The 24,249-nt window shown below is 44.6% G+C and overlaps 1 protein-coding gene across 2 annotated transcripts in view; it reads left to right on the top strand.

The window, feature by feature from the left end:
* Positions 1-24,249, top strand: part of FAT3 (FAT atypical cadherin 3) — a 556,180-nt gene that overhangs the window by 412,790 nt on the left and 119,141 nt on the right. For both annotated transcript variants that reach the window (XM_047753634.1, XM_047753635.1), the window contains exons 4-6: positions 3,487-3,801; positions 6,106-6,316; positions 15,245-15,384. In XM_047753634.1, coding sequence (XP_047609590.1) covers positions 3,487-3,801; positions 6,106-6,316; positions 15,245-15,384 — 666 coding nt within the window. The remainder of the gene's footprint in view (positions 1-3,486; positions 3,802-6,105; positions 6,317-15,244; positions 15,385-24,249) is intronic.

The following is a 24,249-nucleotide window of genomic DNA, read 5'->3' on the forward strand; positions in this document are numbered from 1 at the left end:
GATGCAAATAGACAGGGGAGGTTGGAGGGTAATGATTTCAGTCTGTGACTTTGGGGGTGTTGGAGTACGTGAGAGATATCTGGCAAGTAGATTCCTACTAAAGAGATAAACGCATTGGTTTGGAGACGTGGAATGAGGCTTAGGCACAAGAGTGTATTTAGGGCAATGATCAGAGCCCAGGTGGTGGTTAAATCCATGAGTAAAGACAATGGATGGAGTTCCATTGTCTTGGTGCAGTGGTTAACGAATCCGACTAGGAACCATGAGGTTTCAGGTTCATTCCCTGCCCTTGCTCAGTGGGGTAAGGATCTGGCGTTGCCGTGAGCTGTGGTGTGGGTCGCAGATGTGGCTCAGATCCTGCGTTGCTGTGGCTGTGGTATAGGCCAATGGTTACATCTCCGATTAGACCCCTCGCCTGGGAACCTCCATATGCCACTGGAGCGGCTCAAGAAAAGGTAAAAAGACAAAAAAAAAAAAGAAAGAAAAAAGAAAAAAGACAATGGAAGTGTTGTGGGCAGAGGCAGTGTGGAGGGACCATGTAAAGGGCCTTGAGTGATCTACGAAGGTTTTACAGGGCGAGGCTACTTCGGCTAAAGAGATTTCCAAATAGGACCTCAGTTAGAGTCTAATTCATTAAATAAGCATCTGTGGAGCATGTTCCGTGTGGCTTGTCACAGGGGTCAGAGCGGTGAACCAACAGGCAAAGTCTGCTTTTGTCCTTATGCAGCTTATCAGCTCAATGGAGAAGCACCCATTTAATTAATTTCCACAATAGTAAGTGCTGCAAAAAGAAAAGTACAGGATGGCTTAAGAGCAGCGGGTGAAGGACCCCACATTGTCTCTGTGAGGATGCAGGTTCAATCCCTGGCCTCCATCAGTGGGTTAAGCATCCAGCATGGCTGTGAGCTTCAGCATAGGTCACAGATGCAGCTCAGGTCCGGTGTTGCTGTGACTACAGTATAGGCTGCACCTGCAGCACCGATTTGACCGCTGGTCCCAGAACTTCCATATGCCAGCAGGTGTGGCCATAAAAAGAAAACAAAAGTACAAAATTCAGGAGAGGGAGTCAGTGGGGGGCTGCCACTTGGTCTGTGGGGTCAGGGAGGCATCCTTGAAGAAATGGCTGTACCCAAAGGAGAAGGAGGCAAGATCCAGGTGAACGGAGGGGCAGAGGATGGCACGTGCAAAAGCCCTGAGGTAGAAGAGAGTGTGTTGGAGGAGCTGAAGGATGCCCACGTGTTCTGAGGGAGCATGGGACCTGGTGCCTGGGGAGAGGTGGTGATGGAGGAGAGCCTGGCTCCCCACCCCCCAGCTCTCCTGGAGGCTGCTTCATGCCCCTGTGTGCCTGCTGCCCTTCCCTGCCTGTAAGCAGACACTTCGAGAACCTGGGCTTGTAAATCCAGGTCAATTTCAAAAGAAAGCATTTTTATGGCAGCAGGATCCTCCAGTGAGGGTGACCTTCGGCCAGGACGGTCTCTCTGTTCCCCAGCAGCCACCTGTCCCTGAGGTGGCCCCAGAGCGCCACCTGGGAGCCCCCTGCAGGGCGTTTATGGACAAGCCCTGAGGAGGTGATTTTGTGCACAGTGAAGACACTGAGAATTGTCTGAATTTGGAAAGGGGCCTTTCAAGCAGAAAAGAGAGGCAGAGGAGTGGAGCAGCCAAGAAATCAATGTGTTTTGGTCAACACAGCTAACCTGGGAGTATAACGTTTGCCTTCAGCAACACTGCAAAACGTGCCTCTTCAGAGCTCAGCGTATCCAGGAATTAGCTCAAAAGTCAAAATCCAGCCTTGGCACATACTGGCCCTGACGTGTTTCTTTTGTGAAACATAACGAACCCATGGGGAAAATAACCTTGGAAGGAGACTTGATTGATTTTTCAAAGAAAGCAAGAACTGCTATGAAAATGGACCTGAAGTCTATGCAAGCCGCCCTCTTAAGCAGCCTGTTAAGGGAAACTGAATTAGATTGCAGGTGCACTTTGCAAAAAGCCTTTCATTTGTTTTCTCACGTTTGGGTCCTTCCCCCCAACCCACCCACCCATTTTTCCTGTCGGGTTGCTTTATTAGGTGAAAAACGGGATGACTAGTTGCTGTAATTCACTGTTGTTTTTCTCCTGTTGATACCTACTGTATCTTTATGTTCCTTCCAGCCTCCAAAGATATATATCTTTGGAGGTCATAAGCTGTCTGCTTCAAGGCAATGATTTAAAGATTGAATAGAGGTTCCTCTAGGTTTTGTGGTTAAACACGATATCGAGAATTGCCAGAAGTTTCACACTTGACTTTAGACTTCATAACAATGGGACCTCAAGCCTCTGTTTCCTCATCTGCAAAATGGGACTCCATAACCCTGCTCCACTTACTGGGATTGTTTGGGAACGTGAATGAGATACTGTGTGGAAGAGCCCTTGGACCTGTGTCCCCATCCACATGTTAAGTATCCATGTGGTAGTAATTACCACCACTGTGACCAAGAGGATTATTCACGCTACGACTCAAAGACATTTTGCATCTGCCGTGCAAATTCTTTATCTGCGTGTTCTCCTCTCTCCTCTTTCAATTTTCACAGACACACATACACACATCTCAGAGATATGGAAAGGGGGTGACCATCCCCCTCCACTTGCCAGAGAGGAAAAAAAAATTATTTCATGACTTAAAAACATAGTGTCACTATCAAAGGTACTTACCATCAGCTAGCAAAACTGTGAAGTATACATCACAGGTTTCCTGTTATTGGTGACAAAGTAAACATCACACATTTCACAGGAATAAGGAAAAGAAAGCAAGAAACATGAATACTGAAAGAATTTAGGAGTTTCTATTGTGGCTCACTGAACCCACCCAGCGTAGTGTCTGTAAGAATGTTGGTTCGATCCCTGGCCTTGCTCAGTGGGGTAAGGATCCGGCGTTGCCACACACTGCGGCGTGTGTTGCAGATGCAATTGGGATCCCGTGTTGTCGTGGTTGTGGTGTAGGCCGGCAGCTGCAGCTCCAGTTTGACCCCTAGCCCAGGAACTTCTGTATGCTGCAGGTGTGGCCCTAAAAATTAAAAAAAAAATTAAAAAAAAAAGAATTTAGATGGTGATGATATTGCCCAAGTATTAGATGAAACACCCATGGGTTGTCATATAATAAAGATTATATTGTTTTTTGTCTCTATTGAGGGGGTTATATTTTAGGTCACCTACAGCTGTATAACCTGCCACATTGGAAAGTCAATCCTATTTCTTCTCCCTCTCCACGCCGCACCATAACAAGCACCTTGCCTCTTTCCTGCCCTTTCGGCAATGACTTCCGTTACTGGTTTTAGGGTCTTCCCTGATTTTATGGAGAGTTACGCATTTGACCTGAACGACAGGAGTAAGAGATGTTGAACTGCCCTAAGGCACAGACTAGACCTTTTGTGGGGTGGCAGGGGAAGAGGGGTTAGGAAACGTTTATCTCTTTTCTGATTACAAAAGGCTTTCTCTCTCAAAACTCAGGTGACTGTGACAGATGGCGGTTTCTCTCCAAAACAGTCGACCATTTGGGTAGTGGTCCAGGTTCTGGATGAAAATGACAACAAGCCCCAGTTTCCGGAGAAGGTCTACCAGATCAAGCTGCCAGAACGGGACCGGAAGAAGAGGGGAGAACCCATTTACAGGGCTTTTGCATTTGATAGAGATGAGGGCCCCAACGCAGAAATCTCCTACAGTATCGTGGATGGCAATGATGATGGGAAGTTCTTCATTGACCCCAAAACTGGCATGGTTTCTTCCAGAAAACAATTTACAGCAGGAAGTTATGACATTCTAACGGTAAGATTTTTTTTTGACTTTCAATAACATTAATGCGGAGGAGGAAGTTATTGCCTTATTCAAGTATGTTTTTTAAGCAATAAATCTCTAGAGGAAAAAGTGCAGCTGCGCAACAGTGGAAGGCTACTTTCTGTTTCAGTGATATTCTTAAATAATGAGGCTGTTTCCTTGGATCGTGCCCCATTAGCCAACCTTCCCATTCCTAGTGTGCAACCTGCTCCCTCATGTACTCAACCACACCTCCTGCAGCCCCAAGTCACTCCAAGGTACTGAGCATAGATGTAAAGTGAGGGGAGGGGAATAGCAGAGTGACATAATTTATCCACCACTCAACATGTCTTGAAGACATCCCAATGGAAACAACTCTTGTAACTGTTGACAGTGTGATAGAACATGAATTTAGCTATATGAATTGTGAGGCGCAAATCACAGCTGGGCTTATTCTGTAAAAAGTGGAAAAAAAAACAAGTGAAAAATGACAATTTTTTATTGTTAGAAAATTAAAAGTAAAAACAAACATGAACACCATGTCAAACAGACTTAAGCTCCCATATCTAAGGTGCCAGCCTGCTCCCCAGGTCTCAACCATTTTAGACATGTAGGGCCTATGCCAGAAAGGGGACTGGTCACACTCACAGGTAATGGGAACTTTTCAGGATCCCAACAACTATCAAGGGTTAGAGCCATTTGCTGTCCTTCTCTTAGCTTTCAGTCTTCTCCCCTGTCTATGGTCAATCCTTAATTAGTTTAAAGATCAGTCTGAGTGCATTTATTTATCTTTGTACTCGTATGGTCTGGACTTGAGTTCCTTTCCCTGCTCAGTAATGTATCCAGAGTGGGAAGAGAAAGAAAAGAATAAAAAACCTGCCCTGTTTCTACCATCAACAGCTCTGGTGTAATATGTGCTGTTGTAATTGTGTGAGACTTGCCAATGGAAATTTTTGAGGAGGGGGTGGATTGTAGTGGATATGGTGGGTACCCTGCCTGGATCCCCTTTATCAAAAGGCTGATGCAGCTATCCCCCAACTGCCATTAGTCTTGGCTGCTAAGGGCTCACAGCTACCCCCTTCTCCAGAGAGTCATCCTTGGCTGAACTTCTCAGCCCAATAGGTTTCACATTCCTACCCCAGCCCAGCAGCCCACGGCCAATAACTAATTGACACCAGATATTAAAGTGCAACCTCCTTGCCTCTAGGTGGATCCAAAAATTAATGACTCAGAGCTCCCTTTGGGATCAGACTGAGGTTGGACTTCAGCTGAGACCACATCCTTGGTTAGCATCTTCCCATGTCCATCCTGCTTTCTTTACCCCCTTTGTCTTGGGGACACTTTCTCCTGAAATCATTTGTGCTCAAATTCCTGTTTCAGACTCTGCTCCTAGAAAACTCAACCTAAGACATGTATCTTCAAGGCCCTTCATCTCCCAGGAATTTTCTGGGGCAAAATGATTGTCCATGAACACACAGCATTAGGGAGCCATGAGTTGTCACTGTTTTTAAAGGTGGTAACTATTAGCTTCTCACCTATAAAGGTTATTATTAATGTTTGAAAATCCTGTTTTATTTTGATTTTTTAAAAAAACTTTCCGATTTCTGCTTATTAGACTTAAAAGCACGCCGCCGCCACCACCACCACACACACACATTTAAGTCCAAGATACCACAGTACATCTGGGTAAGAAAAGACGCTCTTCTCAGCCCTTGAATCAGACCGTGGGGAAGAGTTGTTAACATCCTCTTCCTCACTCCACTGCCTCCAGGAGCCTTTGTTTCCACCAAGAGAGATCTCCTCCATCCTTTCAGAGTTGCCGTAACTGAAGGGCCTCTGAGACATATTGAGCCAGGCTGATGGCTTTCCCATACCTCCTCCCATCACCCTCCTGGAATTCCACATGACAAGTCTGTGTGTCTCTGTGGCACGGCACTTTGTTCCCTTTCAGCACCCCCATCAGAAGTGTAAGGAGTCAGATTAGTTCTTCCCACTCATGTGACTATCATTCATGTCCATAAAACACTAAAAGTTGTAAGCGCAACGTTTGTTTTTTAAGTTTTCCACAACTGCCAGGTTGCCAGTGATTCAGGTCACCTTTTGGCAATTTTGGTGTGTCCCCCCACCCCCATGACCAGGTTGTTTCCCCAATTCCTGAGCCCCTTCTCCCACATCGCCCCTCTCTCCATCCCCTTGCCAACCCTGTGATGAGGAGGGACTCTTAGCCCAAGGACATGTGAGTGACAGACCCATATCTCCAGACAGACAAGGACCCAGGCTCTAAGACAGCTCTCTTTTCTCTCCATATGTGAGTAGATAAAGGCAGTGGACAATGGGCGCCCCCAGAAGTCCTCCACGGCCCGCCTCCACATTGAATGGATTAAGAAACCACCTCCTTCACCTGTACCGCTGACCTTCGATGAGCCGTTTTATAACTTCACAGTCATGGAAAGCGATAGAGTCACCGAGATTGTAGGGGTGGTGTCTGTACAGCCAGCCAACACCCCTCTGTGGTTTGACATTGTTGGTAAGTTTGAGTCCTTCAGAGCAATAGTGGGCAATGTCATCATTGACTGTTCAGAGCAACTAGCCAAAAAATAAAATAAAATTTAAAAATTAAAAAAAAAAGCCACTAACGATTAGTGCTAAGATGAAAAGATGTATAGTGCTGGAATGCAAAAGAGCCAGTAAAATGAATAATCGACCTGTGCTTTCGTTCTGACTCTGTAGCTAAGCTGCACAGAAAGTGCGCTCTGGCTGGATTTTCCATAGTATGTTATTTACTGCGATCTTAATGTCTTTCTGTGTGTCATTTAAATTCTATTGTCACACTTGGCTAATCTCATTTCTAAATGTATTGATGGTACTAGACTTGCTGTCCTTCATTTCTCTCTTTTTCTTCACCTTTTTTCTGCATTCTGTTCTTTTTTTTTTTTTTTTTTTTTCTGCTCCCGACTGCCCTGCTTCAAGGTGGCAAGCATGCTCGAGAGATGTTCTATATTCTACAGACAGCTTGTGGGCAGAACTGTTCAACAGAAGGTACCCTTAGTGCAAACACATTTGTTAAAATACAGCTATCCAATCTGCCTTTTACGGGTTGTTTTTTTTTTTAAGCAAATTAAATTACATCTTTCATAACTGCCTGTGACAGGCTGAAGTGCAGCCCACAGATTTCATACGTGCCTCTAACAGCTATTGCATTACTCGTAGCCAGTGACTCCTTTGTTTGAGGTTTGATGGGTTTGGATTGGGGGCCAGGGGCAGGGGCGGGGGTGGGTTGTTTAGAGCTCTTTCAAAAATTTTTGTCTTTGCTTTTGAGGTGTGTGGGCTTTTTGTTATCTCATTTCGATCCTTTGGTAGGTTGGTTTAACTGGGCCTTTTCCATTTGAAAAGTAAATGAAAAGAGATCCCAAACCCTTGGTTTTGCAGCAGGAGTGCCATTTGTAGACCAGAAAGCCCCACCAGGAGAGTTCCTGGCTGCTGTTCATGATAGAAAGGGCAGGAAATGAAACCTAGATGTATAGCCCGGGAGAGCTTCCCGTGAGAGCCGAATAGAGAAAGCAGATGGATGCAGGCAGGATAGACCTTGGAAGCCAACCTTTAAATTCCTTGAAAGCAAGCAAGCAAGCAAGCAAGCAAGCACGCCAGGCTGCAAAAAGAGAGGGCAGAACAGCACCACTGCCTTCCACACGCCGGCAAGGAGAGGCGGTGGAGAGGAAATAAGTGCTGGGGACCGGAAAACAGAATGCAGGGCAGGTATGCGCCAGCCTCATACCTGATGCTGGGTGGAGCTGGAGCTGACTTCCCACGGTTCTCCATGGGAGGCCGGGAACCCAGAGAGCTGGCCTGGGGGAATCATTTCTTTCCTCGTGTCACTGCCTGGATAAGATGGGCAGGAACCTGCCTCTCTTCCCAGGAATGGCTGGATCTGGGGAAAGCATTTAAAGCCTTTCCCATCTGTTTTACTGAGGCATGGAAAAAGAATGTCCTGTGGCCCCCACTCGAACTTCAGCAGAGGGTCCTCTGAACTCTCCAAAAGAAAGGGCTTGTTTTCTACATCTTTCCTTTTACAAAACACCTATAGAAGGTCTTTGTTTTACTTAATGGGCATTAATCACACTATCCCTGTACAGACTGTCCTCACCCCAAGCTTTCAACGCCTTCTTCATTTCCACTTAACACACTTGAAATGGAACCTTTTCTGAGCCATGAAAGATGCCTCCACTTCTGTATCTTCTCAGTCGTTTGGGGGTCATTAAGTTATGATCCAACGCAGTGTCTTCTTCCTTGGCAAGAGGGAGGGTCACACCTGTGCGTCGCCTGGTTGTCTTGTGCTGTCCCTTATGGTGTTTCCTTCCTCATCACCCCCAGTAGGAGTCAGGTTCCATATGTGTCCCCAGAGTAATCAGTACCTCTTTTAAAGAGCTCGAGAAAGAGTCCAGTGCAAAGCTCAGAGGCCACAGGGCTCCTACTGTCCTGTCCTGAGCTGTGGGAGGAGCTGCCCTCTGCCATCAGTCACCAGTTCATCTCCCTCCTCCCCTGGCTCCAGTTTGCAAGGACCTCTACAACCTGACAGCACTGCCTCTCCCCATGGCATGATCCAGGCACTCGGCACGTTCTCACCCACCCCAGGATGCCCTCACTTGCACACCTCTTCAGAAATCCTACAGCCACACCTGTCTCTGATGCTCAGCCTGACGAGCCACCTGACCCGTTAATCCAAGTCAATTTTATGATTCTTCAGCATCCCCGCATGTGTGTGTATGATTGCATGCAGATAAGCATGCCTGCTGGTGCTGCATGTAACCTTTCCTGCAAGATTTCCATGCCAGCATTATTAGCACTAGTGTACCTCTCCATTTGTGTTTCTCTTAGATCCAATCTTAACCCTTCCGGTCAAGGTCTCTGCCTCCTCATTCCTTCTCCCTGCCAATGCTTCTGTTGACATCCACCCAGGGTGAGTGGAATAAATGATGGTGACTGATGCCCCAGGCAGCCAATGTGTTTACCCTACGATGCCTCCTGAGACCAATTCAGAGTCAGTGTGACCTTCCACAGTGTTCCCGGCCTTGGCAACCACAGCACCTTTGACCAAATGAGAGTGGGTCCAAGAAGAGAGGGACAGTTGACAGATGAGAGTCGACCCTGGCAGGAGTCCCTTTAGGCTGCTCCAGATACAAATCCAAGAATCATGATCAAAATCATGGCATCCGTTTTCATGTTTCGCCATCTTTGTTCCTACATCTATACTCTTTCCATAGAAACTTCTCAGTTTCTATAGAAACTTCTCAGTGCACAAGTAGTTGTCTTAATGAAGACCTACAGGGTTGTCCGTCTCATCTAGATGCTTCCATCACAGATTCCACTATAGGTCTGGGAACGTCTAGCTGAGCTTCTCCTGCAATTGAACTTCCTGGGCCCGATGCCCAGACAGAACATGATTTTAGTTCCAGCTCCGCCTCCAGCCAACATCTTGAAATGTCAACTCTTTATTTCACGGCGCAAGTACAAACCTTTCCCCAGGTGCTGGCTAGATTTCTCATGGTTATGGTCCCCCTTCCACCAAATCCCCCTTTTGAAAATTCTTTCTGATCTAAGGGAGTCATGTTTTGTTTTGTTTTTAATCCAATGACAACATCTTTCCCCTTCTCTAAAAACCTATTGTTTCCTTTATCATATTCAGATGTTTCATTCTTAACTTTCAAGATTTCTTGCTCATTTATCTTTGGCCACTGAAACTCGCTGTCTCTTCCCTTCCTCCTTACCTAAGCATCTTCCCTGGCCAAGCTTACAGAAAGGGGAGAAAGAGAAAAAGCTTCCCAAGGCTTAAGAAACTTAGCCGTATGCTGTAGCAGCATAGGCACCTGTACAGATGCAGTTACAGACAGTAACACCTCCTGGCCTAGCGCTCACAGCTGACAAATGCTGTAACTAATGAATTCTCATTAAATAAGCAGAATATTGTTCCAGGACACCTTTTCCCCTGAGAGTAGAGTCCCCTCATTTCCTTATTTCCAAATCTGCCTGACTCTTGTTTCACTGCATTTCCTTTCCTCCCACCTTGATCTGAGTTCACAGAAACTGTTTAGGGAGCAAGATTTCATTCCTAAGTCTGGACCCCTGCCCCGAGGACCTGCCAGAGACGTTCTTGTGCCTCCAAAGAGACCACCGCTTACAACTTAGCTCCCAGGAAACAGAAAGCTGTAATTATAAGGAAACATTCTAAAGTTCAGCTGTTCGTGGTGCAACAGCCCCACGCACAGCAGGCTCCTGCGCTGTGTTAAAAGGGAAAGAAAATGCAGGGAACAAAAATAACCCATAATCCTTTGTGGCTTTATCACATATCTTCACACTTCTCAGGAAACTCTGATTTCAACTCAGCAGCGCCTTGATTTACATACTCTCTGATGTGCCTGCAATCTGGTTCACAGTTCGGTCCCTGGATCTTTATCCCCATGGCAAACATTTGTATTGTAAAGACCACCGTTATTACACGCTTCAAACAATGCCTCCTTACGCACAGTTTGATGGGGCGGGAGAGGGGGGGGCGGCAGGGGGATGCTGCCACCCACTTTTCTAGCTTTTCCCCTGACTGAGATGACAAAAACAGGTTTTCTTGTAGGTGGTTAGCCCTGACAATATCGCGCTCTATTTGCCTCACCGAATGTACAGAGAGGAGAAGGGCTGTTCTTTGAAAATAATCCTCTGATGGTCCAGGTAAAACACAGGTCTACCTCTAGCTGAAATACAACGTCAGCATGGCAGGTACATAAAGACTGCCTGGGCCCTTAGCCTGTCATAGGATCGTGCAGAGTTTGGGCTGTTAACTGTGCCGGTCTCTTTAGCTGACAGCTGTCCTTCCTGAACCTTGTCCCTAATGGAGCCATCCCTTGGTATCAAGTAGGCAAGTTAAACTCTTTGATGGCCCCCTGGCACCCTTGCTCCATCACGAGCATTTAACATTGCTGGCTCTTCTCTAACCATATGGCCAGATTTCTTTATCCCCAAACTCTCCCCTACTCCGCCCGAGCGAGAGGCCGTGTCTGGGTCCCATGTCTAATACAGCAGCTCCTCCATCAGAATGACCCTTCCTCAGAGTCATCAGGTGGCATCATTTCGCCGGATGGATCCTCTCTCTTCTCCATAGCGACCACGTGGTCCGTAGGAACACACCTGAAGAGACTTTGGGAAAATAATATACAGACTTCAAATGGCTTCAGATATTGTTGGCAAGAAAAGGAATTTTAAGCCAGCTTCTGGAAGGGGTTTTCCTTCCTACCACTGTTTCCCACCTCCACCCTGCATCTCTTGCCTTGCGTGTAAATATCCGTTTTAGGCCTGTACTGTGCTTGCTTCATTCCAAGGCAGAAATTTATTCATGCTCAAACCACAGACTCTGGTGTTCAGCATTTTTCCTTAAGTGGGGCGTCCGCGCTGAACGTGAATGAACAGCTTGCGAATGACTCCCTTAGTTCATTGAGATTCAGCTCGCTCCGGTTTTGGGAGCTTCTCACAGAGCCCCCCCCACCCCGCCTCGATGACAACTAGATTTGGGTTGGTATCATTGCACGTAGAGTGGGGGTTGGAATCAGAACTAGGGGAGGAGCCTGGAAGCTTCTCTAAAGGGAAGGCTGTGAGAAATCCACCACTGGGTCTCATTACGGAGAGATGGTGATTTTTTTTTTTTTTTTTCAAGAAAAACTTAACTCAGTCATGGCCCGATACCCTGCTGCCCCATACGTTCCAGCAGTAGCTGCTGGCTCCTGTCCCATTTTTAAAGCTTTCGAAGACATTACGACTTGTGATATTTAACTTGAGATCCAACACGCCTCTCGTGCTCTTTGTTAACTCCTTAACACCCGCCTTGACCGAAAACGGTCCCAGAGCAATGTCCCCGACATGAACTCTCTGTGATGTGGGCTGTTCACAACCTCGCTTTTAACCATCTCTGCCGCACGCCTCCGCAGCAACGCTCAGGCTGTGACTTCTCTAAACCCCCACTTGGTTGAAATCCGACCAGCTCGGCGGTGTCCTCCCTTCTCCCCACCCTCTGTTTAGCCCCACGCTGCTGCCCAGCACACTCTGGCTTTGCATGTTGTGTTACTGGCTCTGAGGAAGCACATCTTTAAACGGAAGGCTGCTCCTGAAAGCAGACTTCTTCCACTGGATCGTCTCAGCCCAGATGAATTGGACGTGGGTTCCTATGAAGTGAAATCACCTTTCAGACTAAAAGGGAGCCTGAAAAATGAGGCCTGGGGGAGACAGATGGAGTCATTTATGAAATGGGAGGCTTAAGTGGTAGGTTATTAAATTGCGGGAGGGTTGATGGTGAACTGCTGGTTTAGGTTCTGTGTCCCTTGTCAGAAATTCATTTTCAAACTCAAGGAAAGTTTGGGGAACTTTTTCTTTCTTTCTTTTTTTTTTTTTTTAAGGGCCGCACCTGCGGCATATGGAAGTTCCCAGGCTAGGGGTTGAAGCGGAGCTGCAGCCACCAGCCTACAGCACAGGTACAGGAATGTGGGATCCGAGTGGCGTCTGCAACACCAACCACAGCTCATGGCAATGCCGGATCCTTAACTCACTGAGCAAGGCCAGGGATCGAACCCGCAGCCTCATGGATCCTAGTCGGGTTCGTTAACCACTGAGCCAAGATGGGAACTCCTGGAGAACCTGGTTTTACATGACAGCTTGGTCTAACTAGGAGCAAATGCCTTAGAAGTGAGTATCAGAGGCTGCTAGCCATACTGATGGACAGAGAGACCCAGGCTTTCTCAAACTCACCTTGATCTACTTCCTCTTTGTCTGTCTCCCCTGCTCCTTTCAATGTTTCTGCTCTAGAGTTTTTGAAACAATAAAGGTGAATGGGAGATACACACAAACACACAGAACACACACACACAGAACTATAAAATAACCTATAAAAAAATAACCTCCATAGAAGTAGCCGAAAGTGATTTTTCATACCAAAAAAATGACTAAGAAGAAGGCATGCAATCTACATGCTGTATGTAAAATATGCACATTTTATGCCACTGAGCACATGAAATGATGATGTATTTCTGCATAGAGCCCCAAGGAAGTTATGGGTCTCAGGCAGCGAGGGAGAGGGTATACAGCTGCCCAGTTGAAACAGTTACTGAAACTGGAAATCTCGGTTTGCATCTTCTGTAAATTTCATTGTATTTATCTTTAAACTGAAGCTAACCAAAGTTTTAAAATTTGCATAGTTTCTATTTTACCTTGATCTACAAATTTCCACCTTCTACAATAATTGACCTCCCCCGCCCCCTCCCCCAAATCATGGTCCTCAGATTTAAGAAAATAAGATTCTTACTTAGACATTCTAAGGATGTTTTTAGGTGTGATTAAAAACATGATTTAATACCCACCCAAAATGGCTTGAGAAGGTGCATTCTCATCTTCTCTTCTACACAGTCTTGAGGTGATTTTATGTTCTTTCTTTGAAAGTTTCCATAGCCAAGTTTTGTGGGTTTTTTCCCAGAACGTACCACTTGACAGCAAATGATTTTCCTTTGCTCATTAGGACGGTTATTCAAGACACTCAGATCAGCTATATATTTCATTTCATGTGGTTATCAACATGAAACATTCCCTTTGAAAGAGCCATGGTGACCTAAGGCTGCTTCCCATCCAGCCTAGATTTTTCTCTCCTTATCCTGTTCTTCAAAAGACATTTTTTTTTTTGAAGTTAACATTTAGTACTTCTCAGTAAATCAATTAGAGATATATTTCTTTTTAGATGAAATTTTAAAAAATGTATCATCTCCAAGCAATTCTCTGGTACCCCCATATCTCCAAAACTTTAATTAAATGTCAAGGGCAATTATGTTCTCTCTAGCAATTAAATAATCTTAAGTGTATATGACATCTGCAAGCAATCAGTATTTGAAATATATATGACCAATCTTTTTTAAGTACACCGTATTATTTATTTTATGTCATTATACATCAAATTCTAGCAATTCAGGTAAAACTCTCCCTTCCCTTAACTCATCTGCCCATTTCTAATTGTAATATCATAGAAATTGTATATAATGTTGTTCAATGGTCAGCAAAATGAAGTGTAAAAAAAGGGTAGCCCAGATTTCTCATCTAAAATATGAAATTCAACAAACAGATTGCCCTATGTGCTGTAGTTAAATAAAATTACTGTCCAAGAACAAAATTAACTGACACCATGAAATTTCTAAGGCTAAGGTAGATAGAGCTTGTGGACATATACTGATTATTCATTAAAATCATTCTAGCATTGAAACCAATATCTTCTCTCCCCCTTAAAAATAAAATCTTTCCTTTTGGGGAAGATCAGAAACCACACTTGGTTCACAGAGATGAAAACATCCACAGTAATTTCAACAAAGTCTGTGTTGCCTTAAACCCATTAGCCACAGATTGTGGATTATACCTGGTTCGGGGTGGGGGGAGGATGAGGAGTAAAGTTTTCTAGACTTTTATACAAATTATTATTTTCCTTTTTTTTTTTTTAGGGCTGCACTGGCGGTGGCATGTGGAGGTTCCCAGGCTAGGGGTCGAAGTGGTGCTGCAGCCTCTGGCCTCCGCCACAGCTACAGCAGCACGGGATCCAAGCCCGGTCTGCAACCTACACACAGCTCACGGCAATGCCAGGCCAGGGATCGAACCTGCATCCTCATGGATACCAGTCAGATTCGTTTCTGCTGTGCTACAACGGGAATGCCACAAATGGTTTTATAAGTTGTTGTTACATAGCTGATGTTTTCCTCTCCTTCTCTCCAGATTTTTATCTTGTAAATCTGTAAACTTTCTCCATTGGGAAGGAGAAAGATAATTGATTCTGTCGAGATGGCAAAAAAAAAAAAAAAAATTTCTATAAATATCCCAACTTGCAGATAGAGATTTTTTAATATGAAATTCGATTTTCCTGCTCTGTCTTATTTTCTAGTATTTATAACTTGTTTCTGACGCCTAAACGAGGGAATCTGAACTCTACCAACCACATGTTTACCATCAATCCTGGAACAGGTTTAAGAGTGCCTACTCATTTCTTGTTAATAATAACTGGACTGTTTGTTTACTTAGAATTTGATTTACTTTGGAAAAGAAAAGGGTCTACAAATTCCTAGCCCAGGAACCACAAGGGGTTGAAGGGACTTTGGGTTTCTAAATATTTTGTGGAGTCAGTTTATGCTTTATTACTCTAGTATTAGTACTGATGGGTGTTTTGCAATACATTCCTTTTTTTTGTGACATTTGTTATGCATCGTAGAGGCCGTGTTTTGAAATGTGAATTAAGTTAGAAATAAAGGGTCCCATTTAAGATGTAGAAAACTGAGCCATAGGGATGCCTGTCAAAAAGGCATTGCTATAAAAGAGCTCCCTTTAAAGCTATATGCTTCGATACATGCAATAACTTCTTGGATATGCTAATTTCATGTTGTTTTTGTGAACTCGTCAGGGGGCAATTTTGACAGCTCTTTTGACGCAGAGAAGGGCGTTGGGACCATTGTCATTGCAAAACCTTTGGACGCAGAGCAGAGGTCCATCTATAACATGAGCGTGGAGGTCACTGATGGGACAAATGTTGCTGTCACTCAGGTAAGACGTCAAATTCGTAATGAGCGGGAATGCTGAGAAGTCTGCTCAAGTCAGACGTGCAAGCCATTAAAATATGTGTTGGAAGTAGTAAATTATGACCATGGGTTTCTCGTGTTAAAGAAAAAAGTCATTTGCAAGGACAACCTAGACACAGGATTCTATCCCTAGTGTTATATAACGTAGCTGCCTCTTTCAAGAAATTATGGTTGTCTAAGCATGGAAGAGTGATGGGAGTTTGTTTCCTGATCATTGACTGTAGATTTATCTCTGACAACGAAGTCTGCTTTCCTTGAATTTACAAAGAGGAGGATGTCTGGAGTGGCCGAGTTAACACGCTGTGATATTCTCCACCTCATCACGGTTTAGGAACAGAAAGTTAAAGCTAGGGAATAATATTCTAGAGATTAAGCCCTTGTCGGTTGCATCATTTGAAACTATTTTCTCCCATTCTGTAAGTTGTCTTTTTGTTTTCTTTTTGATTTCTTTTGCTGTGCAAAAGCTTTTCAGTTTGATTAGGTCCCATGGGTTTATTTTTGCTCTAATTTCTATTGCTTTGGGAGACTGACCTGAGCAAATATTCATGATGTTGATGTCAGAGAGTGTTTTGCCTATGTCTTCTTCTAGGAGTTTGATGGTGTCCTGTTGTATATTTAAGTCTTTCAGCCATTTGGAGTTTATTTTTGTGCATGGTGTGAGGGTGTGTTCTAGTTTCATTGCTTTGCATGCAGCTGTCCAGGTTTCCCAGCAATGCTTGCTGAATAGACTTTCTTTTTCCCATTTTATGTTCTTGCCTCCCTTGTCAAAGATTAATTGACCATAGGTGTCAGGGTTTATTTCCGGGTTCTCTCTTCTGTTCCATTGGTCTGTCTGTCTGTTTTGATACCAGTACCACACTGTTTTGATGACTGTGGCTTTGTAGTATTTCTTGAAGTCTGGGAGAGTTATGCCTCCCGCTTGGTTTTTGCTTCTCAGGATTGCTTTGGCAATTCTGGGTCTTTTTTTTTTTTGTCTTTTTTGTTGTTGTTGTTGTTGTCGTTGCTATTTCTTGGGCCGCTCCCGCGGCATATGGAGGTTCCCAGGCTAGGGGTCGAATCGGAGCTGTAGCCACCGGCCTACTCCAGAGCCACAGCAACGCAGGATCCGAGCCTCGTCTGCAACCTACACCACAGCTCACGGCAACACCGGATCGTTAACCCGCTGAGCGAGGGCAGGGACCGAACCCGCAACCTCATGGTTCCTAGTGGGATTCGTTAACCACTGCGCCACGACGGGAACTCCGATTCTGGGTCTTTTGTTGTTCCATATAAATGTTTAGATTGTTTGTTCTAGTTCTGTGAAAAATGTCATGGGTAATTTGATAGGGATTGCATTGAATCTGTAGATTGCTTTGGGTTGTATGGCCATTTTTACAATATTGATTTTCCCAATCCAGGAACATGGAATATCTTTCCATTTCTTTACATCTTCTTTGATTTCTTTGATTAAAGTTTTATAGTTCTCGGCATATAGGTCCTTTACCTCTTTGGTCAGATGTATTCCGAGGTATTTGATTTTGTGAGGTACAATTTTAAAAGGTATCGTATTTTTGTATTCCTTTTCTAATATTTCATTGCTGGTATACAGAAATGCAACTGACTTCTGAATGTTAATCTTATATCCTGCTACTTTGCTGAATTTATTAATCAGTTCAAGCAGTTTTTGGACTGAGTCCTTAGGGTTTTCTATGTATAGTATCATGTCATCTGCATACAGTGACAGTTTTATCTCTTCTCTTCCTATATGGATGCCTTTTATTTCTTTTGTTTGTCGAATTGCTGTGGCTAGGACTTCCAAAACAATGTTGAAGAGCAGTGGTGAGAGTGGGCATCCCTGTCTTGTTCCAGATTGGAGTGAGAAGGCTTTCAGTTTTTCCCCATTGAGTATTATATTTGCTGTGGGTTTATCATAAATGGCTTTGATTATGTTCAGGAATGTTCCCTCTATACCCACTTTGGCGAGGGTCTTGATCATGAATGGGTGTTGGACTTTGTCAAATGCTTTTTCTGTGTCTATTGAGATGATCATATGATTTTTGACTTTTCTTTTGTTAATGTGGTGTATGATGTTGATTGATTTGCGTATGTTGAACCATTCTTGTGACCCTGGGATGAACCAGCACAAATGAACATCTCCTCAGAAAAGAAAATCATGGACTTGGAGAAAAGACTTGTGGCTGCCTGATGGGAGGGGGAGGGAGTGGGAGGGATCGGGAGCTTGGGCTTATCAGACACAACTTAGAATAGATTTACAAGGAGATCCTGCTGAGTAGCATTGAGAACTTTGTCTAGATACTCATGTTGCAACAGAACAAAGGGTGGGGAAAAAAATGTAATTGTAATGTACACATGTAAGGATAACTTGATCCCCTTGCTGTACAGTGGGAAAATAAAAACAAAACAAAACAAAAAACAAAAAACTATTGCGGCCCAATGTAAAATAACTAAAATATGTGTTATCTTAAAACCGGTATTAAATTGTTGATGTACCATTAAAAAAAAAAAAAAAAAGCTAGGGAATAATGCCGAAGAGTCCAGATTCATTTTGCAAGCGAAGATCAGCTGATAGGATACCCAAGGTCATGCAGCCTTCATAAAGATTGAGGACTGAGAGCTGGGTGCCCTGACTCGCATCCCCCACTCCAGCCCCTGTGCCAGTGGTTCTTTGTCCTCACTACACAGTAGGATCTCCTGGTGGTCGAGGCAGAGGGTGTTAAGCCCACTGAAGCCTGGGCTCCATCCCCAGAGATCCTACTTGATTCTAACACAAAGCCAGAGCTGAGGACCACTGCTTACACTCGGCCTGTGAAAGGGCACAGAGCACGGAATTGAGAAGCATCTCTGGGGGAGACCGCCGTGAGGTTAGTTATCATTATGGAGCAGATTGACACTAAATATGAGATTTTTTTGGTTTGTTTTATATTTTAGCACCAGCAGCCTTAGGCCAGCTACAAGGGCTGGCACACACACATAGCGGGTGAACCCCCACCTCCTCGCTTCTCTCTCCTATTCCCATGACCCCAGAAACCATCGCTAATTGAACAAGGTGGCTTGAGTTTTGGGGGGTTTTTTTTCCCTGCTGAGCCCAGATGTCAGAATCCTTCTCAACACCATGCCTCAGGTAGTGAAGATGAAATGCTTGCCAACTCTGAAGTCAGCAAGTGTTGATTTATTTCAGATCTGATGTAAGCTTTTGTAACTATGCGGTTTTTAAAAAGGGACAGAGGAGGAATGTTTTATGTGCTTGTCTGCCCAGCTGCCTCCTAGTTTGAAGCTGTTTCGAAACATGAAGATATTCTTTCCTTGGTGTCTGTCTGTGATGGTACAGTGGTGGAGTCTGAAGAAAACACTAGGGTTGGTTTTGGTACAGTCCTTTGACTTTTCATTCAAATAAACAGAAACCCATAAAGGGGAGGTGACGTGCACTTGATAGGGCAGCCAGTGCATTTCAACCCCAGATCCTTCAACCCATGTCCTTGCCTAAAATGACCATACGACCGTATTTGCCTGAAAGAATCCCATTGATACCTATGGCATTGGTGTAATTATCAATAGTACTCTATTCAGGCTCACAGTTCTCTCAATTGGGACATTAAATTATCTGGTCACCCTATGTAAGTCTAGACTGCTTTAAAGGATCTTCAAGACTGAAACAGAGATACCCAGAAAGGACCCCAGAGTTGAGATCCTAAAGGAATTACACAATCTAAAGACTAATACAAAACAACTCACTTGTAGTATTACTAGGTCTCTGGTGCTGATTCACTTTAAATGGGAATTTACATTAGACTTTTTAAATTAGCCATGTCTCAGCATAACTTTTTAACACCACTTTAAAAGCATAAGACAGGGGTTCCCACTATGGTACAGCGGGTTATGAATCTGACTGTAGTGACTCAGGTCTCTGCCCAGGTTCAATCCTCGGCCCTGTGCAGTGGGTTAAAGGATCTAGCTGTGCAGTTACTGCAGCTGTGGAGTAGGTCACAGCTGTGGCTCGGATTTAATGCCTGACCCAGGAACGTCCACATGCCACCGCAGGTGCAATGAAAAGAAACAAACACACAAAAACACAGGATGTATTTGAATAACACACAAATAAAGCATGGAATCCTGTTCATTCTTTATTTTTCCCCAGAGTTTTATAACAGTTGAATTAAGTGGTGATTCATTGTGCCCAGAAAGTTATAGATATATATTAAATATTTTTAGAATGAATGAATGAATAGCAGATACTGCATTTTTCTACAGGGTCTATGGCAAGTGTGCATCTCCAAAGCACACAACTGACTCATGTTAACCAAAACAATAATAATAATATATAAACTATTTATTTGAGAATTTCATTAGGACCAAAGAAACCTTTAACAGCATCTATTCCACAGATATTTCTTGTGTTCACACCATGTGCAGGGAGCTGTGCTAAATACCCGAGGTCACGATGATTCAGAGTTTCAAACTCAAATGACTCGTTTGCACCCACTTAAAAAGAGTACAGAAGTGGGAGTTCCCGTCGTGGCGCAGTGGTTAATGAATCCGACTAGGAACCATGAGGTTGCGGGGTCGGTCCCTGCCCTTGCTCAGTGGGTTAACGAGCCGGCGTTGCCATGAGCTGTGGTGTAGGTTGCAGACGCGGCTCGGATCCCGCGTTGCTGTGGCTCTGGCGTAGGCCGGTGGCTACAGCTCCGATTCGACCCCTCGCCTGGGAACCTCCATATGCCGCGGGAGCGGCCCAAGAAATGGCAACAACAGCAACAACAACAACAAAAAAAAAAGACAAAAAAAAGTACAGAAGTATAAATTAGGAGACTTCAAAGGTACTCCTTGTTTACATCCTGCTTTTGCTGATCTTATTTCAGACGAGCATACAGTTCAATTCACCTCCAGAGCCGTTTAGGAATGAGAGTATGGGGGTGAACGTGGAGGGTCCCCTTGGCCAAGGCCAAGCTCAGTAGGTGAATAAAGAGTAAATAAATAAAGAATATCTAGACATTTTCCTCTCAAAAGCTTCCCAGTCACTCCAGGGCCATAACCTTCTCAAGAAGTGAGAACTGACAGTCTCCTAAGTATAAACTCATGTACCTCCATTATTACCTTCTGAAAAACCACTGCTCTGTCTGTCTGCTGTATTTGGGCCTGAAGAGCCCGCCAGCCTCTGCTGTTCCAGGCCTCTGCTCCCATCTGCCACAGTTCCTCTGGCGGCGCTGACAGGAGCAATTTCTGAATTAGCCAAAGCCCTCAGGGTCGAGAACATTTTCGCCAAAGGCTATTTGGGAAAAAGGAAAGGCATTCTGGATGTCTTTTAGAAACCACCAGAGCCCTCTCCCACCCATGAGCCGAGGCAACGTAATGATTTACCATCAAACGGAGATTCTTCCCCAAATAACTAAAACATCCCGTAGCCCCAAACACCTGTTCAGTTTTCTTTGGGGAACTTTTCTCTACTTTGTTCATTTGGAACCATAAAACATGGTATGACACGGGCTTCAAATCAGCCATAAACAACCTGTTGAATTTCTCTTCACAAATGTCAAATAAATCAGAGCCTCGGGGACCTCTGTGTCTGCATAAAAACCCTCCCTTCATCTTCAGTTTTGTCCTGTTCTCCCAACGCAGAGGATTCTTGTGTGCCTTAGAGCTACGATATCTGGTGATGGATAAACATCCTTTTCCTCCCCGAGATTCTCTAGCACAAGTACAGAATGTTAAAAGGTTCTGTGCATTTCTTAGAAAGACTCAGGTGTACTAAAGGCAAGAACAAAGCATCCCAGCGATTACAAAAACCTCCTGGCAAGACGGACAAGAACCTCTGTAGAAAAGAGTGGTTGATTTTCTGTGGGACATTTTTGTCCTTTCTAGCATATAGCATAGCATTTGACCCAATGGGCTTTCTAGCGAGAAATCCGTGTCCTAATCCCAACTCTGCCACCTACCAGGTGAGTTCCCCCCCCCCCAGCTGGCACAGGTCACTTAATTTCTCTGAACCCTAGTCCCCCCTTCATCTGTAAAATGGGGGTACCCATCCCTACATCATCAGAGTTGCCCTGAGAATTACCTGAGTTTATGCATACAGAATATCAGTGTGAGGTTGCAACATAATACGTACTCAGTAAATATTAGGTACTGCTGCTGGTACTATTACTGTTATCACTTAGCCTCTCTGAGCGTTTGTATCATGGGGATGTCCCCTCAGGTTGTTGTGAGAAATCAGTGAGTGCCTGAGACACTGCCCTGTTAAAGAGATGACCCAGGACTGCATCCCATGCCGATCGTTTCTAGAACCCTCCTAGAAACGATCTGCCTAGTCCTGGTGTGGAAAGTGTGAGATGATCCATTAACACACGTCATGCGGATCAACCATGTAGAAATTGTCAAGGGCCCTGTAAGCACACCAGGCCCGGGATAGGTTAATGGACTTTTCCTGGTTCCTAATGGTCCCTCCCAGGACAGCCACCTTTGATGGCTCATTGGCAGTCTTCTCTTGGCCTAAAACCAGCCAGCATTTTTGAGTGCTTTTTGTGTTCCAAGAATTATCTCAAGGTTTTAAAACCTGCCTCCCAGTATCTACACATATAATAGGGAATGGTAGCAAATTATACATGACCAGCACCAGAAATAGCATTGCTCTAGACCAGAGAATGAACAGTGTTGAGTAGAGAGATTTAAAATTGACACCCTGATTCCAGCTATGTTCCTTTCTGTCCACCACCACCCCCCCCCGCCCCCAACTACATCTTGCTGCCTCCAACAAGTTAATACAAATCAGAACCTGGTTGTGCAAACAAATTAAACTCTCCAAGATAGTTTGAGTCCCTGAGAGGTCCTTGAAGCTTATGAGAATGTTGATAAATATTGGCATGTACACATATTTTCTCAGAGAGTAGCTCCAGAATTTATCAAGTTTTCAAATGGGTATATGGCCTAAAAATGGTTGAAGTAAATTAAATGATCAACACTTTGATTAGTGGGAAACTCAAGTTAAAAATTTCAACATGTGGGAGTTCCCTTTGTGACTCAGCAGGTTACAAACCCGACAGGTATCCCTGAGGATACAGGTTCGATCCCTGGCCTCGATCAACAGGTTAAAGATCCAATGTAGCCATGAGCTGCGGTGGAGGTCACAGATGCAGTTTGGATCCTGCATTGCTATGGCTGTGGTGTAGGCCAGCAGCTGCAGCTCCCATTCAACCCCTAGCCTGGGAACTTCATATGCCACAGGTGCAGCCCTAAAAAGCAAAAGGGAAAAGGAAAAAAAAAGTTAACATGCAACCACCCAAGCTTCCTAGGAAACATATACCTGAGGTATCTCTTGGTTTTCTGACACCTCTGTGCTCTGGTAACTGGCCCGACTGTTGCCATGGTGTTTCAAAGCATTGTCTGAGTTAAGAAACAGACTGAGTTTGCCTACTGAAGCCCTGGATAGCAAATAGGAGATTAGTTCCCTTCAAGAAATTAAAAAAAAAAATCTGTGAAAAAGGCTATCACCTCTTCCTCAGCGTTGAGGTCCCCCCGCTTTGATGTTGTAAAAGGCCAGAGATGAGCAAGGGTGTGCGGCTCAGAGGGGAAGAATGACGAGAAGTGGGAAAGTCTGGCTGGAGGAAAGGCGAGGAATCCCAGGAGCATTGGCTGTCATAAAACAGGAAGGGGGGACACCCAAGTGAACCAGAAATGCATAAGGAGCAGGAATAATGAGATGCCACGAGGATGCGGTTAGTCTCCGAACAAAAGCACTGCAAGTCCTGTTCTTAAGGCCGGGATTGTGGTTGCTACATATCATTTCCCATCAAAAGGAACCAGGATTCCTTATAGAAATGAAATAGCTGATTCCCATGTTTGGGAGAGGAGCCTGGGTGTCTTATCCTGCCAGAAAAAGCTAGTGGAATCTTGTGACAAGAAACAACTTGTCAAAGAGGGGATCATTTGAGCATCAGAAAGAGTAACGACTGTGGACTTCCCATTGTGGCTCAGCAGGTTACAAACCTGGCTGGCATCCATGAGGATGCGGGTTCGATCCCACCGGCCTCACTCGGTGGGTTAAGGATCTGGTATTGCCGTGTCCTGTGGTGTATGCTGATTGGAGACACGGCTGGAATCTAGTGGCTATGGCATAGGCCAATAGCTACAGCTCTGATTCGACCTCTGGCCAGGGAACGTCCCTATGCATGGGTTTAGCCTTAAAAAAGAAAAAAAGAATAATAACTATAATGGACTGAAACACAGGAAACAGATAAAACCCAAATGTTTTTATTATATTCAAAAACAAACTCATTTAACTCTCACACTCACTCTCTGAGTGAGTATTTGTGGTGGGCAGGATGTACCTCTGCCCACACCCAAGGTGTCTATGTCCTAGTCTTCAGAATTTGTATGTTTGTTATGTTACATGGCGAAAGAGGCACTGCAGATGTAAGTAAGGTTTGGATCTTAAGACGGTGAGACCACCCTCGCTTATCCAGGTGGGCCCAATCTAATCATGCCAGCCCTTCAGCCCAAGTGGAGTCAGAAGAGATGCAGCAAAATGGGAAGTCAGAGATTGCAAATGTAGAAGATTTGAAATATCATCGCTAGTTTGAAGATGGAAGATGCCACATGGCAAGAGATGCAGGCAGCCTGAAGGAGCTAAGAGAAGTTCCTGCTGAGCCCAACAAGGAAACAGGGACTCAGACCTTTAGCCTCAAGAAACAGAATGCAGCCAACAACCTGAGTGACTTTGGAATGGATTCATCCCCAGAACATCCAGAAAGGAAGACATCCCTCCCTGCTGATCCCTTGATGTGGGGCTCGTGAGACTCTAAGCCACACTACATTCAAAATTCTATAGAACCAGGAGACA

This window comes from Phacochoerus africanus, chromosome 11 (assembly GCF_016906955.1).
Source record: "Phacochoerus africanus isolate WHEZ1 chromosome 11, ROS_Pafr_v1, whole genome shotgun sequence".
NCBI lineage: Eukaryota > Metazoa > Chordata > Mammalia > Artiodactyla > Suidae > Phacochoerus > Phacochoerus africanus.